Genomic DNA, 20,774 nt, shown 5'->3' on the forward strand with positions numbered 1-20,774 from the left:
GGTCTGTGCAGGGCAGGGCTGAGGGGTGGGCAGGAAAGGGATGGATTAGAGCAGTGATTCTCAAACTTGAACGTGCACGTGAAATCACCCGGGGATCTGCTAGAACGTGGATTCTGATTCAGCAGCTCTGGGTGGGGCCTGTGCTTCTGCATTTCTAAGAAGCTCCCAGGTGCTGCCAATGCTGTTGTCCCACGGGCCACACTTTGAGTAGCAAGGGATGAGAGTGCTGTAAGGGGAGGAGCAGCAGGGCTTGGGGTAGGATTGCACGGGGAGGTAGGAGAGAAGGAGGAGGGAGCCTGTGTCCTTTCCCCTGTGCGTTCCTCTCCCTTCCTCGCTGGAGGAGGAAGCCAGGTTTATCCTAACCCTGGAGTCAGATGTGGTGCACAGACTCCAGGGTTACGAGTCCCCTGACCCCTAGTCCCTTGGCCTCCCACAGATGAGCTGACAGTGCCCCGATACCGCACGGAGAAGCCCTCCAAGTCGCCCCCGCCGCCCCCTCCCCGCCGGAGCTTCCCCTCCTCCCATGGCCTGACCACCACGCGCACTGGAGAGGTCGTGGTCACCAGCAAGAAGGACTCGGCCTTCATCAAGGTACTGCCACCGCTTGGGTAGGGGTCAGGGGGTCGAGTTGGGGGGATGCCTGAGATGACCTCTGGAGACTCTCTGGGGTGGTCCCCTCTCTCAGAGGAAGTGGAAGGAAAGAAAGGAGGCTGGCCAGTGGTGACTCTGCTTCTGGCTTGGGCTTCCTCCATGGCAAGGGGCCATCCTGGCCGTTGAGGAGCTGGGGCAGGTGGGAGATGGTCTGGAAGTGCTGGGGCCTAGGAGGCGAGTGGGAGGTGCCCAGAGCCTGGTCTCCATGGGGACCGGGCCCTTGCAGAAGGCCGAGTCTGAGGAGCTGGAGGTGCAGAAGCCCCAGGTAAAGCTGCGCCGAGCCGTGTCCGAGGTGGCCCGCCCGTCCTCCACGCCCCCCATCATGGCCTCTGCCGTCAAGGATGAGGACGACGAGGACCGCATCATCGCAGAGCTGGAGGTGGGTCAGGGGCGCACCTGGCCCCCCGAGTCATCAGCCAGGCCCCCTCCCTTTGCCTGTCAAGCTGACCCCAGGGTGAGGTGCCTGGACTAGGACAGGGGACTGGATTCTCGGGTCCCCACTGAGGCTGCTTCAGGAGCCTCTCCTCCTTGCCTCAGTTTCTTCTCCACTGTAAAATGGGGGAGGGGGTCTGAGGTCCCTCCCCACATGTTTGAGTTTTTTACTGTAGTGTCTGAGACACCCCGCAACTGCCCTGACACCTCCTGTGCTCTGAGACCCCGATCCCCTAGTGTTCTGAGAACAGAAGCTCTCACAGACTCGCCCATATACCTTGACCCCCTCCCAGTGCTGTAAGTCACCCAGACTCGAGTGTTCTCGGCACCCCTCCCCAGAGGCTGAAGACCTGGACCACCAGGGCCTCTGGTGGCCAGTGGCCATGGTGAGGGGCCAAGGAGGGCCAGCCCAGGCCACCCCCTCCCCATGAGTGCCTGGGTCAGAGCCCAGCACCCCCATCCTCCCTGTACCCCCTCCTCCAAACCTGCCCCCACCTTCTGCTCCCCAGGTGTTTGAGAGAAGCTCAGTGTCTCCCCTCCCCCCCACGCCCTGCCGCCAGCCGATCCCCACCTTGCTGTTCCCCCAGGACCCGGGGCCTCCTGGGGGCTCAGCCCCGGGCCCCACGTGGAAGGTAACGGGCTGTCCCCCACCTCTCACAGCGCTCTCTCTGCCTGTGCCTCCACGCTTCCTCTCCTCACTTCTCACACTAACCCGCTAGAACACCCGCTAGAACCTGCCAGTCACGTCCCTGAGTCCCGCCACTGCCAGGGCCTCACCCCCTCCCCCTCCCCAAGGACGGATGCATCACCCTTCCTTCCCTCTCCAGACTCCAGCAGCCTGGTACCTGGTGGCCCCCTTGGGGCCTTTCCTTACAGGCCTGATTCCGGGTCTGGCCTGTGGTGGGTGTTTTGTTCGTATCTGCAGCCAGAGTTTAGGTCTGGCCCGAAGCCCACGTTTTGTCTTTGGTCCAAGATTGGAGTTTGGATCGTGCTTGTTACATGACTTTAGGCCCAACTCAAAGTCTGACACTGTCCTGAGCCCTCGCCTGGTCCCTGCCCCCATCTCCCCTACTCCGCTGCCTGTGCCAGGTGGGGGCTCTTTCTCCCACTAGAATCTATGCCTTGCGCTGGGCACCAGGATGCCCAGGAGGAAGGCTCATTTACAGCCTCTCTCCGTCCCATGGCCCCATCTGGGCAGAGAGCTTGGGATGGAAGAAACCCATGCCCTTCCTTGGCTGCCGGTTCTGTCTTTCGGTGTTGGGCATTTCAACTTCAGTCCTTGCTGCTGTCCTGCTGCACTTACTTCCTCTTTATTTTTTCTTGGGAATTTGAGGGTGACCTGCTGTCTGCACCCCAGGGGGCTGTGCTTGGTTGGGGAGGGGGAATTGCGGGGCGGTGGTCTGGGAATCTCTCCCTCTGCCCAGTTAGGTTGTAGCAGGAGGGCCTCTGCTCTGCAGAGGGGAGCCTCCCGTGCACTCACGTGTTCACCTTCCTCATCTGGTTCTCTCGGCCCACAGTGGGTTCTGTGCTGGCCGCCACCTGATTTTTAGCCTGACTTGAGACCTGGTGGTGCTTTGGCTCCCTGGCGGGGGGAGCAGACAGGCACCAAACACGTAGACAGTGCCGTCTGCTGGGCAGAGGATGGGCACAGAGCAGTCCAAGGAGCCGTCTGGGGGTATGGCTGGGCTGCCCCAGGCTGGCTGTGCCTCGGCACCTTGGCCCGCTGCACCCAGCCACTGCACCTTTCTGGCCCTGGAAGCCAGTCCTGGTGGGGTCCAGTGGGCAGAGCCCCTCCACTGGCCCTTTGGGCTGGCTGCCCCTCTGCATCCTGAGGCGCCATTGGGCAGTGGAGCCGGGCGGGCATGGGTCGCCCTCTCTGCCTTCCCAGTCTGCACCTCCCACATCCAGGTAAGCAGGTGGCAGGGCTGGGTGGGTTGCCTGGGGTGGGGGGGTCTGGGGGTCCCTGCTGCCCCCCACGCATCTCCACATGGCTCCTTTTAGTGGAAAGAGCACTGGACTTGGAGTCAGACTGCCTGGGTTCAAATCCTGGCTCTGCCACTAGCTAGCTGTGGGTAAGTGACCTTGGGTAAATTACATGACACCCCCCACCTCAGTTTCCTCACCTGTAAAGTGATGAGAGTAGTAGCCATTTCACGGGCAACAGAAAGGATTAAAGATGAAGGCGTTTATGGCAGTTCCTGGTATAAGACTCTGCTCAGAATTAGACCAGAATTCACTCAAGTGGGGTAGGGGTGACTGGGGGCCTCTCTCTGTGCCCCCACCAAAGCCAGAGCCCGGGACGCTCACACAGAGGCAGATGCTCTAGCTTTGCCCAAGCCTGTGCAGCAGAGGGACTTAGCTGAGCCCCTCCCGTTGTGACTGTGAAGCCCTCAGAGAAAGCTCCGGAAGTAAGGGGTAGGGACCAGGAATCTCTGGCCTGAGATGAGGATGGCAGACCCACACTCCGAGGCCAGAGGCCAACACCTGGTCTCCACCCACACGGGGCTGCGGGTCTCGGACATTCAGTTCGAGTCAACAAATAGCTGATACCTATCGGGCACTTACACCGTGCCAGGCATTGTTCCAAGCACGTGCCCACTTGTGCTCACTTCATCCTCCACCAGCCTCACATTATTGTTACTCCATCGCACAGATGGGTAAACTCCTGGCAGTAACCATGAGAGCTGCTCTCAGAGTTTAACATGGGTGATGAGATGTAAACATGTGTCTGTGCTTCTAGGTAAACTGGCATCTTTGCCAGAAAGTGGGAGACCGTAGGGTGTGGTGGAAAAAGGCCTGAGTTCTAGTCCCAACTTTGCCTCTAACTTGCTGGGTAAACTCAGTCAGGACCCTCCCCTGCCTCGGTTTCCCTATCTGTGAAAGGAAGGGGCTGGGCTCACCCACATGCGACCCCCCCATCCCAGCTCAGGGTGCTTCGGTTGCAGGGACCACACTCTCCCTCATCTTTCCTCTCTCCGCAGGCTGCCGCAGGCCGCAGGCCCTTCTGCGTCCCCCGGATCATCTTGACAGAGTGTGCCCCCAAACCTCCTTCTCCACCAGAGGCCAGGCTTGAGGAACCCGGCCTCAGGACAACCCCTACCCCACGACCCCGGACCCTGGCTGGCAGCGGGAGGGGCTGGGGTAATCCACGGGCCCCGCCAGGGCTAATGGCTGAGGTTTCCCAGCCCGGGAACAGCTCAATGCTGGAGAAGGAAGGGCCGGCTCTGAAGAGACTGGGGACAGGGAGCTACAGCCCAGAAAAGGGAGGAGCTGGGGTCCCCTGTTCTCGGGGACCTGCCCCAGACAGGACCCAGGAGCCCTCCGCTGCCGAGACCTACCCAGAGGAGACCCTCAAGGACTCTGGACACAACGCCCAACCCTGCAGTGGGGACTGCAGGGGTCAGCGTGCTGCTGGCCTGGGCTGCACGGGGCACGGTGCCACCACCCAGCGGATGGACAGCCTGGAGGAGACGCTCCGGGAGCTGGAAGCCACCCTGAGCCAGATGGGCACGGCCCCTGCCGCGGGATCCCCTGGCAGCCCCCCACCCCCGCCCCCTGGTCCCCAGGTGGCTGCCTCCTGCCCCGTCCTCTCCTCTTACCTTCCTGTTCCAGTCTTCAGAGCTGGAGGGAGTGGGAGGCTGCAGGAGCACCACGCCAGCCCCCTCCTCCCACTGGCCTTCTCTCAGCCCCGCCCCCCTCCTGGGAGCCCGGTGCCAGGCTGGGTTTGCAGGCAGAGCCCCTGGCAGGCTGGGAAGCTGGCCTGCCCAGGGATCAGCCCAACCAGCCATGGTGGGGACCAGGGCCTCTCCCTCTGCTCTGTATCTGTAAACCGACAAATAAAGTTCTTTCCCCCTTCTGCATCCCCACGCTCCCCTCCTCCTCTCCTGTCTGACTCTCTCTGTCTCTGCTGTTTCTCTGCCTGCGCCGCCCTTCTGGGCAGGCCTGGTCCCTGGGGTGGTTCAAGGGGGCTGGACTTGTCCATCTCTAGGGAGACTTCGCCCCCATCCTCCCATTCAGAGGAAGATGTGGGCCTGGGGCTGCCAGTCCTACTTTGTCTGCCATTATAAAGACCCCTCCCCCCAGATCTCAGGCACGTTCTCTCAGGCCAGGAGCGGTGGTGGTGATGCCAGGGACCTTCACCTTCAAAATGGCTCCCCCAGAAGGGCACCAGCTGCCCCCGGGCTACTCAAGGAAGCCACCAGGGTTCTCACCCAGGAGCTGTTGGGAACCTAGCCGGGGGCCCCATCCCCTCTCCTGCAGGGAGGCCTTAAACCTGGCCTGAGAGTGGGCCTGATTCCTGGGGTGGGGGGGTGTGGAGCCAGGGAGAGCTCTCCAGGTCTCAGAGGGCCCACTGTGCCTGGGCTGCCTGTGTGACCTCACCTCCAGTCCTGACCCTCTTCCTCTTCCTGCAGAGTGGCGGTGGCAGTGTGCCGCCCATGAAGGTGGTGACTCTGGGGACCTCTCGGCTGAAGGCGGCCCAGGGCCAGGCAGGCAGCCCCGACAAAGGCAAGCATGGCAAGCAGAGGGCCGAGTACATGAGGATCCAGGCCCAGCAGCAGGTAAGCCTGGGTACCACGGGGGCGGGGCCTGGCCCCCATCCAGACGCCCTCCCCCTCCCCCTCCCCACTGGCAGTGCTGTGTGCTCTTGCTGCGTACTGGCCATCTCCTGCCAGTATTCCTGTGGCCACTTTCCTGCCGGCTGCCCAGAGAGGTCCTCCCCGCCAGGACTGCCCCACCGGTCCCTTAAGCCATCTTCTCCTTCCTCTCTCCAGTCCCAGGGCTCAGGATCTGGTTCTCAGCCAGACGGCTCCTCTCTCAGAAGGCCCCTCACACAGGACCAGAGAGGGCTGTCTCCTCAGCCGCTCCTGGACAAGACCCTGCTAAGGCTGGTGACCCCGGGGTGTGGAAGGGGCCTTTATGCCTGTCTTCCTGCCACTCCACTCCCCTCCTCTGCTTCCTTCCCTCTGCTCTCAAGTCCCACCTGCTCTTTGGGGTCCCCACTCTCATCTCAGCCTCCCTCTTAGGCCACCTCCCAACTAAGGGAGAAACCAGTTTTGCATCTGTTTTTCAGTCTCGTGTTTGGGTTGCAGTGTGGTTAATGGGGAGGGGGAGGAAGGGGAGAAGTACTTCGGCCCCCCCGTTGGGTGCCGTAATAGTGGTGGAGGCGCTGCACCCTCTTTCGGATTTAATTAGTGGGCCTGGGACAGTATATCGAGTTGACAGCCTCACCCATGGATGCTTCTGCCCTGTGGCTCACCTGTGGCCCGGTCGGAAGATGCAAATGGTCCTCAGGCCTAGATGTTTAGAGAGACCTTTAGCGCGCTCATTTGGTTCAGTAAATATTTCCGAGCAGTTCCTGTATGCCAGGTCCATTCTGAGTGCTGGCTGGGAGTGGGGGTCATGAAATGTCCAGATGCTGTGACTTGAAGAAGGTTCTAGGCTCAGAGGCAGGAGGTGAGAGATGGGCAAGTCTAGCCACCTCCTTTACAGATGAGGGGACAGCTCAGAGAAGGAAAGGGACTTCCCACGGGCCCACAGCAAGGTGGCATCAAAGCCAGGACTGGGAGCCAGGGATCCCAAAGCCCTTCCCACCACATGGCTCTGCCCAGCGCTGGGCACACAGGCCTGCCTGCTGGTCCTCTGGGGAGTCCAGTGGAGACACCCCTCAGTGGACGTCCAGTGGAGACGCTCCCTGCTGGCCAATCGTCTTCCTCATGGGTCCCCAGACACATCCTGCCAGTCCCACCCCCAGCTCTCTTTCCTGCCACTACCAAGGATGAGTTCCCCTCCTCCTGTCCAGGCTGGTCTCTCTGCGGTGTCTAGAATGGCCGCCGACATTCCTGGGGTATTCACGTGTGCCGGACGCACACATTAATTCATGCACACTCACTGCTCTGAGGATGGGCCTTATTATCCCCATTTGACAGATGGGGAAACTGAGGCTTTACCCGAGGTCACAGGGCCGGCAAGTGCTGGAGCAGGGTTCAAATCCAGACCGACACCCAGGCCCCCACCCCGCACAGAGTTGCTTCTGCCTCTTCAGCGGGCGCCTCCCTCCTCCGGAATTATGCTCCCCGCCTCTCACCGTGACTCCCAACTCCCCCGGCACCCAGCTCCTCTGCCTATTATTGACCTCTCTCCTGCCCCTCCAGTCACCTCCATCGCCTCCACGCCCTCTCCTCCATTCATCCCTCAACCCACCCCCTCCTCCTGCTTCCTTCCAGCCTCACCCCTGGGCTTGGCTAGGTCTCCAGTGGCCTCCAAATGGCCTCTTTGCACCGTGCTCTACCGACCTCTCTGCAGCATGTTGGGCACATACGCTGCCCCCCCCACGTGCATTGGGGGGCCGTGAGACCCTCCGCTCCTTGGCATCCTCTCCTCCCTTGTCGGCCCTCACTGACCCTCCTGGGCACCTCCCCTCTGCCCACCTCTTCACTCCCCTGCGTCCATCTTCTTCCACAGCCTCTTTGCTGCTCACACCACGTGCTCCTCTCCTTGGGCACCGGTGCCATCTGTCCCTGCCCAGGTCTCTGTTCTGAGCTCAAGCCTGCCCCTGTTGCTCGCTGCTCGCCACTTGGGAGAGTCACCGGCCCCAGGCATCCACCTACGCTGAGGGGTCCCCTGAGCTCCCCGCCTCCCTCACCTTCCCCAGCTACATGGTGCTTCTCTCTTCCCACATGACTGGTGTGGCTGTATCTCACTTTCACTTTTCTAGAAACCTTTCTTTAAAAAAGCATCTTCTCTCTAATGAAGTATTACACGTTCTTTGCAGAAATGTTTTAAAGTAAAGAAATGTTATAAAGCAGCAGGGGAAAAAATTATCCTGTGCCTCGGTACCCCAGCGCGTGCCCTTCTAAAGTTTCCCTGCAACTTCTGTGACCCCTAACCTATCTTCCCAGACCTGCGGGGTGGGGAGGATTGTTTGTAAAATGCGGATTTGATTTTATCACTCCCCTAGCATACCACCTGTGCCCTCCAGCCCCGGCTGGGTAAGAAAATCAAAACTCCCTCACTGGCCGCCCTGGCTCTTCATGACCAACCTCGGCTCCCTCAGCCCAGTTCTCCCTGCCCGCCCCCCCACCCCAGCCCGTCCATTTGCTCCAGTCACCCGTATCACCTGGCCCTCCATCCTGAGGCCAGGGCACCGTTCCATCCCAGCTCAGTCTGTGACCCTGGTCAAAGTCCTCTGCCTTCTGCAGGCTCTTTCCTCATCTGTACAATGAGGGCAAGAACCCAGAGGCCGGCTTCTGAGTTCATGTAATATAATACCGTGTGTGGGAAAGAACTTCGAAAGCCACAGAGCGCTCTCCAAAGGGAAGGAGTCACCACCATGCTTGGCTGCACTGTACCTTTGTCAGGGCCAAGGGCTGGACAGAGGCCTCTCCTTCATCTCGTGGTTCTGACACTAGGAGCTCGAAGCGGCCTTGACAATGATGAGGGGGAGGGGAATAGAAGTGGCAGGACCAGACAGAGAAGTCGGGGTGGAGGAGTGGAGAAAGTTCCGAGAGGGGGCGCAACTGTGCCTGATACCGCAGAGAAATCAGAGGAAATGATTGAGGAAAAGCTCTTGGATGTGCTCAAGATTCAGGGGTGGGATGAGAGCCAGATTCCCAGGCGACAAGGATCGAGGGCTTGGCGCGGGCATGAAACTGTGGACACCCCCTCTTCTACTAGGGCTAAGCAACTGTTGGACACCTAGTGTATGTCCTCCATTGGTTCCGGTGAAGAGACTGTAATGAAGGGACCAGTGAGAGCAGGAAGCTGGACCTCCCTGGGGAGAGGGGTCTGGGGACCTAGGGTGTAGGGAGTCCTGTGAGAGCTGGACAGTAGGTGCTATAGTTCTGGAGGGCACAGCATGCCAGCGACGTGGCACCACGTGGGGAGGGAGTAAGGAAGAAACTTTACCCCCTCTCTCTTTCCGCCCTGTCATAATCCCCAGTGGGCAAACCAAGCCAGCCAGCCAGCCACGGCATGGCGGGGTCAGCCAGCCAGGGTGCAGAGCAGGGCAGAAATCAGAGCTGGGGATGGAGAGGCAAACAGAAAATAGCACCCCTCTTCTGTACCAATTTTAAGCATCTTATTTAATCCTCGTAACAACTTTATATCTTTAAAAATCTGTGCATTAATCCCTTTGTCACTGCTACATCCCTACAGCACCTAGAACAGTACTTGGCACACACAGGCACTCAATAAATATTTGTTGGTTAGGTGAACGCATGGATGAATGAATGAATGAATGAATTTGCCACTGATCAGGCCCAATCCCGATGGAACTAGACAATGCAGACTTGAAATGTTAATATACTAATGATATAATAATAATAATAATAATAGCTACCATTTATTGCCTGCATCCTGAGTGCAGGCACTGGGCCTCGTGCTCTGTGTGCATCGTCTCATGTGATTCTGGTGCTGCAGGTGCTGTTATCCCTGCTTTGCGAGTAACGACATGAAGACCCAGAGAGATACCTGCCTAAGGTCACATGGTTAGGAAGTGGCATAGCTGGGACTTAAACCCAGGTCTGCCAGTTACAAATTCTGCTTGTCCTAACGCTGGATTCTACTGCTTTGCTGGGAAGCATAACTTCGTGGGTGCCGCCAACCCTTGGGGAGACGGCACTCGTGACGGGAACACTGTTGACAAGAACATTAGGGGAACCATGGTGGGCTCACATGTAGCGGTCTAAGCGGTTTTAGCTGCACATAACAGAAACTCCAAAATGGCTTAAATGACAAGGAAAGGTATTAGCTAACGAAACAAGAAGCAGGGAGGTTCCAGGGTTGGGGAATTCAGCAGCTCAAGGACATCAAGACCTGGGCTCCTTCCATAGTTCTGTTCAGGTGGCCCATCATCCCACCCCACCTGAACACATCTGCCTTCATTCCAGGGCTCCTAGGCACACAGATCATTGTAGGAGCAGGAGAACCTTCCCCAGAGGCCCCCAGCTGACCTCCCCTCTCTCCTCATTGCCTGTCTCTAGATCAGTCACTAGCTAGGAGAAGGGAACGGCTTGAATTGCCATAGGTTTTATCGGGACGCATTCCCCTTGGGCTGGGGGAAGCCCCACCTCTTCTGCCAGCCCAGTGCCTGATTCAGGCAAACAGCTAGGAAGAAGGGCGTGTGGGCAGGAGGAGGTGGCCCTGGGAGTGGCCCTGGAGGAGGCGCCAACAGGGTTGGCAGCATCAAGATGACCTACGCTTGTGTGGAAATCTATGCCTCGTAGCCCAGAGGGACAGGTCAGTAGGCTCGGGGCGCAGAGAGCGGGCTAGACTCTGGCCCACAGGAAGAGGAGGGGTGTGGGGTTCAGCCCTTTGGGTGTAGCTAACGGTTCCAGTCTCCCCCGGCTAAAGCTGACCATCTATGAGGTTTCTGCCGGTCACAAAGGTGACAAAGCTCTGTTTCTCTGGACATAATTAAGAACAACAGGGGGAGGGATTGCTGTGCACGTGTGGAAGAAGAAATGTGACCAGCAACCTCAAGGGCGGGTTCACTGTTGGCCAGTCAGGTACATACGGTCTCCTTGGTTCCCTTCCAGGCTGCGGGAGGCACCGTCTGGGTTTCCCCTGCGAAGCACCTGATAGAGGCTGCCCAGCAGCTGGGTGATAATGTAGGTCGGGGAGAAAGGGCATGACCGTGCCCAGACCTGGCCCGCAGGAGGTCTCTGTCAGTGCGCCACAGCCTCTCTGCCTCTAGTCCTCATGCCTTGTCTTTTTTCATCAGGACGGGTCAGTAGCTAAGTAAGGCCAGGAGGGACAGTGGATACAACTTCAGAGAGAAAACCTGGTCCATGTTGCCCTAATCGAGGGATCTCAGAGTTCTGTGCAGCAGGATCACGTGGGGCACCTGGCTAAAATGCAGATTCCTGAGCTCCTGCTAGAGATGGACCCTGGGGTGGGGCCCTGGAGTCTGCATTTGTGACAGGCCATCTCCTCCAGGACCAGTGTAAATGCAAGGGGTCTGCTGGAGGTGAGGAGGGGGCACGGCCGTTTCTGTCAGAGGTGACCTGTGAGTGCCGGACACGTCACGAGGGGGTGACCTCCCATTACCCACAAGGCACAGCTCAGAGCTAGAGGAACACTTGCGGGGCAGGAGGCGGCGGGGGGAGGGTCTTTAAAGAAGCGCCCCCCAGGAGGACAAGCTCATTCCTCAGTTGCCCCTGTGAGACCTGCTGAGGCTGGAAGGGGCCCTGACTGGGCTGCCGGCTGGCTGGGCCCCCCTCCCAGCCTGGGCTGCGCCCCTCCCGCCTCCCCTTTGGCAGCTAACGTTTCCCCTCTTCCTCCCTTCTCCTGCCCTCTCCCTGCTCCCCACCTGCTCTGCTCCTGGTGCCTGTCCTGGCCCTGGGCTGCCCTCCCTTGTGCTTCTCTGGTCTCTCTCTCCCGCCTTCTCTCTTTCCTATCAGTAACCATGGGCCTACCCTCCCACCCCAGGCCCTCTGTTCCAACCCCGCGCCCCCTTTCTGCCCCTGCTGTGCCCCCCACCCCGCTCCTCCCCTGTCTCAGGGGACCAGTCACTCTCTCCAGATCCTCCTCTGATTTCTACTGTTTGCAGTTAATTTTCTCTTGGATTTGTGGAGATTTTTCATTTTTTAAAACTGTAACTGGGGCTTCCCTGGTGGTGCAGTGGTTGAGTCCGCCTGCCGATGCAGGGGACATGGGTTCGTGCCCCGGTCCGGGAAGATCCCACATGCCGCGGAGCGGCTGGGCCCGTGAGCCATGGCCGCTGGGCCTGCGCGTCCAGAGCCTGTGCTCCGCAACGGGAGAGGCCACAGCAGTGAGAGGCCCGCATACCGCAAAAAAAAAAACACAACAAACTGTAACTGGGGGCCAGCACAAAGGTTCCCCTTCCTCTCTCTGACCCATGACCTCTGTTTTTGTTCCAGGCCACTAAACCGTCTAAAGAGATGAGCGGGTCGAGTGAGACCTCAAGCCCAGTCTCAGAAAAGCCCTCGGCTTCCAGAACCTCCATCCCCGTATTGACTTCCTTTGGGGCGAGGAATTCTTCCATCTCCTTCTAGAAACTCCCTTACCCCCCACCCCCGCCTGCCCCCTCCCTTATCCCTGCCATTTCTCTCCTCGGCTTCCCTTCATCTCCACCCCACCCTGACACCATTCTCTAGATCCCCTGAAGGTGGCCTGTCCTCAGCTCTCTCTGCGCATCCCCTGTTGGTGTTTTTGGTTTTTTTAATGATTCACTTTTAATTATCTTTTTTTAAAAAAAAAAAAAAAAAGAAAGAAAGAAAAAGCAAACCAGTAAAACTAAAAACCAAAACGTGACACCTTCCCTTGATTTCCTGTTCCAGAATGGCACACTTCCTGTCATCATGCCTCCTTTTCTCTTTCCCCACTTTCCCTCCCAAGTCCATCCTGAAGTTCCTACCCCCCTGCCCCACCTCCTCGTCTCCCACACACTCCTCCCAAGAGCACTCCAAACAAACGCTACGCGTGGAGACTTGGAGCAGCCAGACACCCCCTCTCCCCTTCCTCGGAAGCCTTCCTGGAGGAAAACCTGGACATTGGACCAATCCCAAAATCAGGCTGGAAAATGGGACGTCGGGAGACTTTGGCCCTGGAGGTGCCGCACCTGTCCAACCTCGGGATGTGACCCAACGCCGCTGCTTCTCTGCTCCCGTCCACTCATGCCTGGGTGGGCCTGGAGTCGAGACAGAGGGGCTGGAGAGGGAGGCCAGAGGTGGAGGGGCCTCAGGGTGGTGTGAGCCCGTGGAATCTGCGTGTCCTTGGAGAGGAGCTGGCTTCCCGGGACCACCTTCCTGTGGTGAGGAGCTGCCTGGCTGGCGCTGATCGGAGGAGGGGGCACCTTTGGACTGCTGGTTATGGATGGTGGGTTGAGCAGACAGCCTGACACTGGGGACACTGCCCTGGGAGAGGGCAGCCCCGAGGAGGGGTATTTGGTACTTTTAGTTTCCTAATTTAGCACTTTAAGTGACATTAACTTATTTAACGGGGGTGGGGTGGGCAAGAATGAAGGGCCTATAGCAAATTAGATTTTGAGGCCTGGAGGGTGGGGAGGGTCTGGTTGTGAGGGAAGTGGGGGGAATAGAGAGGGGTTTCATGGGGGGCAGTGAGGACAGCTCTGACCCCACAGGTGGGGTGACTTGACCTTCAACCATCCTCTTTGAGATTTGAGGGTTTTCAGGGTAGGGCTGGGGACCCCTGGTGAGATCCTCGAGGGTCCCTGAAGCCTGACCAGCCAGCCAGCACCCCCGAACCTGTGGGCGCCAGCTTTGCAGAGGCTGTGGGCAGTGAGGCTTTCTTTTAGTGGGGTCCTGAGAAGGAGCTGGAGAGACCAGTTTTGGTTCTTAGCCCCGCTCCCCCCAGGGCACAGTGAGGGGCCAGCAGGGAGAGTATGTGGATGGGGGAGGAGGGGGAAGATGGAGTGGGGTCCCCAGGGAGCAGGATTCCTATTTGGAGCACAAAGTGGGGTAAGCACAGGGGGTGGGGGGCGTTGGGATTAGTCTCCCCGAGTAAGCACAGAAAGAAGGAGCCATCGCAGGGGCAGAACCTCCTAGACCTTGGAGCCTGGCGTTTGGGGAGAGCCAGGGGGAGCTGTTGAGGGTTGGGGCGGGAGGGGGAATTGGGTTGTGTTCCTTCATTTCTTTCTTTTTCTGTTGTTGTTTTTGTTGGCTCATCCTTGTTTTCTAGCTTTGGATCATTTTTGTACAAAGGCAAGCAAGCCTTTTTGAAAAATAACAAAAGAAGAGGTTAAAAAAAAAATCCGTCCTGAAAAAAAAATACCCTGGAAAATAGAAAAAAAAAAAAAGGACCTCATAAATGATGCAATTACTTTTAATTGCAGGCAACTCTTTACATTTAAGTGAAGTGTCTTAACATTTTATATTGTTTTAAAAATATATTTACATATTATATATATATATAATATACGTAATATAAATATATATAAATATTTAAAAAAGAAAAAAAAAAGAAAACCACGGCACTCTCTCCCTGGCCGCTGTTTTGGCAGGGGAGGGGGCTAGAGGGTGGGTACATTGGCCTGGCTTCTGTGGTCCAGTGAGACGGTTTGGTTTGATTCGGCTGTACAGAGACACCCTGACTTGGGAGGGAGGGGGGGAGTGGTGCCCCCTCCTCCCTCCACTCCATTACTCTCTGCTTGCTACTTTTCCCTTGCCGCACCTCCCACCCTCAACCCTGTGCCCTGAACGTTTGCCCCACCGTCATTGTCCTGAGTTGAATGTCTCTTGGAGGGGGGGGAGAAGGGCGTGTCCATCCACAAGGGAGCAAATGGAGGGAGTCCTGTGCCCCACCCCACCCACTCACGTGGAGCCCAGTGGAATTTGCATCTTTCATTTTGGTGCCTGCATATTTACAGGAGGAGTTATGCGCAGCCTGTGTGTGTGTGTGTGTGTGTGTGTGTGTGTGTGTGTGTCCACTGGCACAAGTCCATTCACCAGTGTGCAGAGGGAAGGAAGCATGAGCGTGCACAGGCATGACCTCCCACACGTGTGCAGGGAGGCGGGCACACAGCGGTGGCCTGGGCATTGGCATGTGCCCACCTGCACATTGATGTGGAGGACCTTGGCATGTGAGAGCACGTGTAATGTGTGACCTGTGTGTGTGTGGACAGAAGGGTGTACGTGGAGGGGTGTGTGAGCTGCGCATGCACGTGCACATGCGTGCAGACCCCGCGTGTGGGAGCGCCTGTGTGTACGGTCCTTGGCCTTGCTCCACTCGCTCCGGCTCCCCTCCCAAGCCTCCAGCCCCTGGGCCCTCCCAAAGCCCCCAGCACGTCAAGGCCCCCCCCCAGCTGCATGCGCCTCGCTGCTCTGTCCATCAGTGTGTGCTTGACCAAGAGAAAACCAAGACGTCTGGGGGGACCCCTGTAGCTGGTCTCCCCAGCCCCTGCCCACTGTGCTGTGTTACTCGCATGGGGGGTTTCTCTCCCGCCCCTTCCACAATATGCTGTTTCCCCAGGAGCCTCAGGCCCGAGGCTCTGAGCGGGGTCCCAGTTGGGACCCCCAGGGCGAGCCCGGCTCCGCACCCCGCCCTGTCCACCCTGTAGGGCCCGTGTTGGTGTAGCAGTGATGGCTTCTGTGGATATTCTGTGACTTCTGTCAGTGTAACTTGACAATTTCTAAATGGAAAAGGGTTGCTGTGTTTTCTCTGTCTCTCTTTTTTAATGTCCCTTTTCTTCTCCCACTTTCCTGCTCTCTTTCCTTTTTGGTTTTTCTAGCCGAGTGTTTGGGGCTTAAATAAAACTTGTTTCTTTTTCCTCTCCTGAATCTCCTTCCTGGAGGCTGCTGTCTCATTATTTCTCATCTTCATCCTAGAAGGTGCTGGGGTGGGTGGGATGGAGGATGGGGAATCCCTGGCAGCCACTGCCTCTCAGCTGAGCTGGCAGAGCGCGAAGAGGGAGGGGCCGAAACAGGGGCCCTGGGGCTGCTGCTGCCTGCAAGAGCCCGTGAGAACCGACCTCATCCAGATGCTGGAGAAGAAGACCGCTAACTCACGGGGCGCCAGCTCTCCACTATCAGCGAGGAAGCCACTGGCGTCACTTACACCTGCAAGTGACAAAGCCAGAGGCATTAGACGTCTTGCCCAGAGTCACACAACTAGTTGGATGCAGAGTCAGGATTGGAGTCCAGCTCTGGCCGACTCCAAACCCAATGCTTTGCCCCAAAGCCGAGTCGGGTCTGCTTACCTCCAGCCGTCCCCTGGATCGGGTCTTGGCCTCCTGCCCTTTGGGCGGGATGGCCCTTAATGGTATCCACCCATCCTATCAAGAACATCAGCTTTCAAACCTTGTTAAAACTGTAACTCACAGTAAGAAATCCATTTTAGGGACTTCCCTGTAGGGCCCGTGCTGGTGTAGCAGTCCCTGGTGGTCCAGTAGTTAAGACTCCGCACTTCTACTGCAGGGGGCGTGGGTTCGATCCTTGGTCGGGGAACTAATATCCTGCATACCATGTGACACAGGCAAAAAAAAAGAAGAAATCCATTTTACATCTCAATGATTTAGACGTGTCCACACACAAACACCCACGTGTTTAGTGAAACAGCACCTACTACATACAACGTACTCTGCTATTTTCTGTTATAGTCTAAACATTTGGTGACAACCCACTGAATTGGGTTCAATCATGAATCATGATTTCATGACCCTTGAATGGGTCAGAACCTACGGTTTGAAAAATACTCGCCTGAAGATTTAGCCCCAATCATGCTGCATCTCTGCTTTGTCCTCCCCAAAGGCATCCTGGCTCCACTTACTCCGTGGTCGCCTATGAAATTAGAAGATCCCTGAGAGGAGATTTACCCTCGATTCTGGTTGGGTGGGAGCCTTGGACCCTGGTCCTGTAGCCAGCGAGCTGCCCGGCCCCTTCCAAGGCTACCACATCAGAGTCTAGCCTGCCCCGCCATCGAGTGGGCCAGATGTCCTGCTTGGGTTTTTCAGGTTTGCCTGGAATTCTGAAGGCTGTGCCACTGTCCCAGCATGTTCTAAGGGTCCTTGAGGCTGCCCTTCCAGGCATTCTCCAGCTGGGCTGAGACCTGGGCTATTATTGGGTCTCCTCTACCCCCGCCTCCCGCAAACCATCCCTTCCATCCCATGAGGTAATGTCAGTGGCCTATGCCACCCTCTTCCAGGTCTCACTGGAGGCCGGGGGTGAGGATGTGCTCGCTGTCTGCAGGCAATGCTCCACTCCCTGGGTCACCCACTTATCAAGCAGCCCTTCAGACTCTTGGCCAGACCTCATCCCTTTTGTCCCTTTTGAAATGTCAGCAGATCTTGCCTCCTCTCTCCCACTCTATTCCCAGAAAGCTGGGCCAGTAGCCAAAGCCCCCTCATCTTCTAGAACCACCTCAGTCACTGACAGGTCAAGATCAAGTAATAAATGGCACCATCGGTGCCTGGCAAGAATTATGCCAGGCACTTCATTCGCCCTTCAAATGCCTCCCGACTGTCTCCTCCTTGCCAGCGCTGCTCGTTGACTCGCTGGGACTACGGCTGAGCGCCGAGGAGGGGACTCAGCCAGAACACAAATACCGGAGCAAAATCGAGGCAGACGGTGAGCTGTGCCCAGGCGTGCAACGGCTGTGGCCTTGAGTAATGGGGACCGCTTCAGAGAGTGCGACCAGGCCCTGAGGTCACATGTGAGGGGAGATCTTCAGAATGGACAGGGTGGCTGTATGGGAGCTGGTGGCTGAGTGTCCCACACAGAAGGCCCTGAGGCGGGAAGTCATCTGTGGGTTCTAGAAAATGAATGAAACCCAAGGAAATTGAGAAGGGGAAAGGGGGCACGACATGACATGGGAGCGTGAGCACAGCCCCATCACAGGGGGTCTTGGATGAATGTGTTGAGGAAGGTGGATTTCTTCTCAGAGCCGTTGAACCAATAGGAGGGTTTTAAGTCAGAAAGTGACGTGATTTGATGCTGTTTCAGAAGTTGCCTGTGGCTGTGGCGTGATGAGGTGGGGCGAGGGCAGGGCGGGAGGGAGAGCAGAGCTGTTATTTAGGGGCAGGTACAGATGACGGCTGCCTGGACTCACTCAGAGCAAACAATCTGAGGGCTGAGGGAAGGAAACTGAATCTCAGAGACTTTGTAGCTACAAAGTGATGGAGCTAAGACTTAAACCCACGACTTCTCTCTCCCAATAGCCACGCTTTCTTAGTGCTTTATAATACTCATCACGACACTTATTAAGTGTTCGTTTAATCTCCATCACGTGGGCTCTGGGTATTATTGCCTCCAGTCTACTGATGCGGAGAGTGACTGAGCAAAGGATTTGAGTGACCTCAGGTTAGCCTCAGAGCCGGACCCTAATTCATAGGAGAAAAGGGACTGCTTTACAAATAGAAACCTGGGAAACCCACATCTTCTCTCCCTCACGGCACATCTCTGAGTCCTCTGGGTGTGTTCTTCCTCTTTGACCTCTGAGTGGCTTAAGCGATCCCGGAGCTCACAGGGTAGCTGAGCGCCATCCCCAGTGCTGGGGGCCTGGGCGCGAGGCCACCACGCCCATTAGCTGACACAGGCTCCCTTGACACTCCCTGATGCCGAATGATTGACAGCACTCATAATGACACCTGGCAGGGAGCTCCATCCCATACGCCTGGCCACAGTGCCAGAAATTTCACTCAAAATCCACGGACTCTCTGCTTCGGCCCAGGCCTCCATCATGCCCACGTCAGGGAAAAATCCTTATTCCTCTTAGTTCAACCCAAAAAGATTTGGAGTTTTCCAAAGAAATGTTTCCTGTGAAATATATGTCTGTCCTTATGCCAGTACCACATGTCTCGATTGGTAGTAAGTTTTGAAACTGGGAACTTTCAACTTTGTTTTCTTTTTCAAGATTGTTCTGGCTGTTCTGGGTCCCTTGCATTTCCATAGGAATTTTAGGATCGGCTTGTCAATTTCTGCCAAAAAGACAAAAAGATGGGATTTTAATGGGGATTGTGCTGAATCTACCATCTTAACAACCCAAGGTCTTCTGAAACATGGAATGTCTTTACATTTATTTAGATCTTTTAAAATTTCTTTCAACAATGTTTTAGTTTTCTTTTTTTTTTTTTTTTTTTTTTTTTTGCGGTACGCAGGCCTCGCACTGCTGCGGCCTCTCCCGTTGCGGAGCACAGGCTCCGGACGCTCAGGCTCAGCGGCCATGGCTCACGGGCCCAGCCGCTCCGCGGCATGTGGGATCTTCCTGGACCAGGACACGAACCCGGGTCCCCTGCATCGGCAGGCGGACTCTCAACCACTGTGCCACCAGGGAAGCCCTTAATTCCATTTTTAAATTGTTCATTGCTTACAGAAATAAAATGGTAGGAGAAATAAAGTTTTTTTCTTGAGGTACAATTGACATACACCATTATATTAGTTTCAGGCATACAACATGATGATTGAATATTTGTATGTATTGTGAAATGCTCACCACAATGTCTAGTTAACATCTGTCACCATCCCTAGTTACAGAAAAAATTTTCTTGTGATGCGAACTTTTTTTTTTTTTAATTTTTATTTATTTATATTTGGCTGTGTTGGTTCTTTGTTGCTGCGCATGGTCTTTCTCTAGTTGGGATGAGCAGAGGCTACTCTGTTGGGGTGCACAGGCTTCTCATTGCGGTGGCTTCTCTTGTTGTGGAGCACAGGCTCTAGGAGCGTGGGCTTCAGTAGTTGTGGCTTGCAGGCTCAGTAGTTGTGGCGCATGGGCTTAGTTGCTCCACAGCTTGTGGGATCTTTCCAGACCACGGATCGAACCCGTGTGCTCTGCATTGGCAGGCTGATTCTTATCCACTGCGCCACCCGGGAAGTCCCGTGATGCGAACTTTTAATATTTACTCTCAAGGGGATTCCCTGGTGGCGCAAGTGGTTGAGAGTCCGCCTGCCGATGCAGGGGATACGGGTTCATGCCCTGGTCCGGGAAGATTCACATGCCGCCGAGCGGCTGGGCCCGTGAGCCATGGCCGCTGAGCCTGCGTGTCCGGAGCCAAAAAAAAAAAAAAATTGATCTTTATACATTATAAGCCTGTCAACACAGTCTTATAATTATCATTTTATGCAATTGCCTTTTAAAGACAAAGAGTTAAAGACAAAAAAAGATTTACAAACAAAAATGTTTATACTTTTATAATGCCTATGTGTTTCCCTTACTGGTGTTATTCTTTGTGTGGAGTCAAGTTACCATCTAGCGCAGTGGTCCGCAACATTTTCGGCACCAGGGACCGGTTTCATGGAAGACAATTTTTCCACGGACTGGGGCGGGGTTGGGGGGTGGGGGCGGGGAATGGTTGAGGGTTCAGGCAGTTAACGCGAGCAATGGTTCGGGTGGTCACGTGAGCGATGCTGAGCAGCAGGTGAAACTTCACTTGCTTGCCTGCCGCTCACCTCCTGCTGTGCGGCCTGGTTCCTAACAGGCCACGGACCTGTACCGGGGACTGGGGACCCCAGATCTAATGTATTTCACTTCAGCTTGCAGGACTCCCTTCAGTATTTCTTATACGGCACGTCTGCTAATGACATATTCTGTTTTTCTTTACTGGAGATGTCTTCATTTCTCTTTGTTTTTGAAGAACACAAGGTTTTGATCCATTCTCATCCAAAACCTACTACAGCTTGAAGGTGGCCCAGTTGGCAGTAACCCTGTCTTTATGTCTTTTCTCAGGGCTTAGATTTAGCCTGGCTTCACCACTTCACTAGCTGTGTGACCTTGGACAAGTACGTCACCTCTCCGTGCCTTAGTTTCCTCATATATAAAATGGAGATAACAGCGTTGTGGCCAGAGCCCCAAAGAGTGTTGGAGGATTAGCTTAGGACATAGAAAGCCCTTGGGGCTGGTGTGGGCCCACAATAACACTGGCTCTAGCTCATTTGCCAAACAAAAACAAGCTATGGGGCAGAGGTGGAGGAAGGAAGGGGATTCAGTGAGCCACTAAGCTCTTCCCAGTTCCAGGGCTCTTCCCTAGGTTCTCTGACAACTGTCATCTGTTTTTCCTACTGGTGGCTACTAGGCTCATCACAGGCAGCCTGGAAGCTGGCAGGGGCAACTATAGAGACATGACATGGAAGGAAGCCCATCCCAGGTTGTAAGGCCTACACATGTGAATAAGACGAAGGGCAAAAACCATACTGTCCTCTTGGGATATCGCCTGGATCTGGAGTGCCTATGAGGACGGCTGGCCGGGATGAACCCCATCAGTGGCCTGGGCCTTGCCCGAG

The 20,774-nt window shown here is 56.1% G+C and overlaps 1 protein-coding gene across 24 annotated transcripts in view; it reads left to right on the forward strand.

The window, feature by feature from the left end:
• The window catches only part of SRCIN1 (SRC kinase signaling inhibitor 1), a 67,759-nt gene extending 52,418 nt beyond the window's left edge, over nt 1–15,341 (forward strand). For 11 of the 24 annotated variants that reach the window (XM_060290675.1, XM_060290672.1, XM_060290676.1 and 8 more), the window contains 4 exons: nt 437–591; nt 878–1,030; nt 1,593–1,715; nt 4,065–5,485. In XM_060290675.1, the coding sequence (XP_060146658.1) occupies nt 437–591; nt 878–1,030; nt 1,593–1,715; nt 4,065–5,150 (1,517 nt within the window). In that variant the 3' untranslated portion in view covers nt 5,151–5,485. The other 13 variants (XM_060290678.1, XM_060290680.1, XM_060290679.1 and 10 more) reach the window with 5 other exon arrangements.
• Nucleotides 15,342–20,774: the final 5,433 nt, after the last annotated feature.

The sequence above is a fragment of the Globicephala melas genome, chromosome 20 (assembly GCF_963455315.2).
Source record: "Globicephala melas chromosome 20, mGloMel1.2, whole genome shotgun sequence".
Lineage (NCBI taxonomy): Eukaryota > Metazoa > Chordata > Mammalia > Artiodactyla > Delphinidae > Globicephala > Globicephala melas.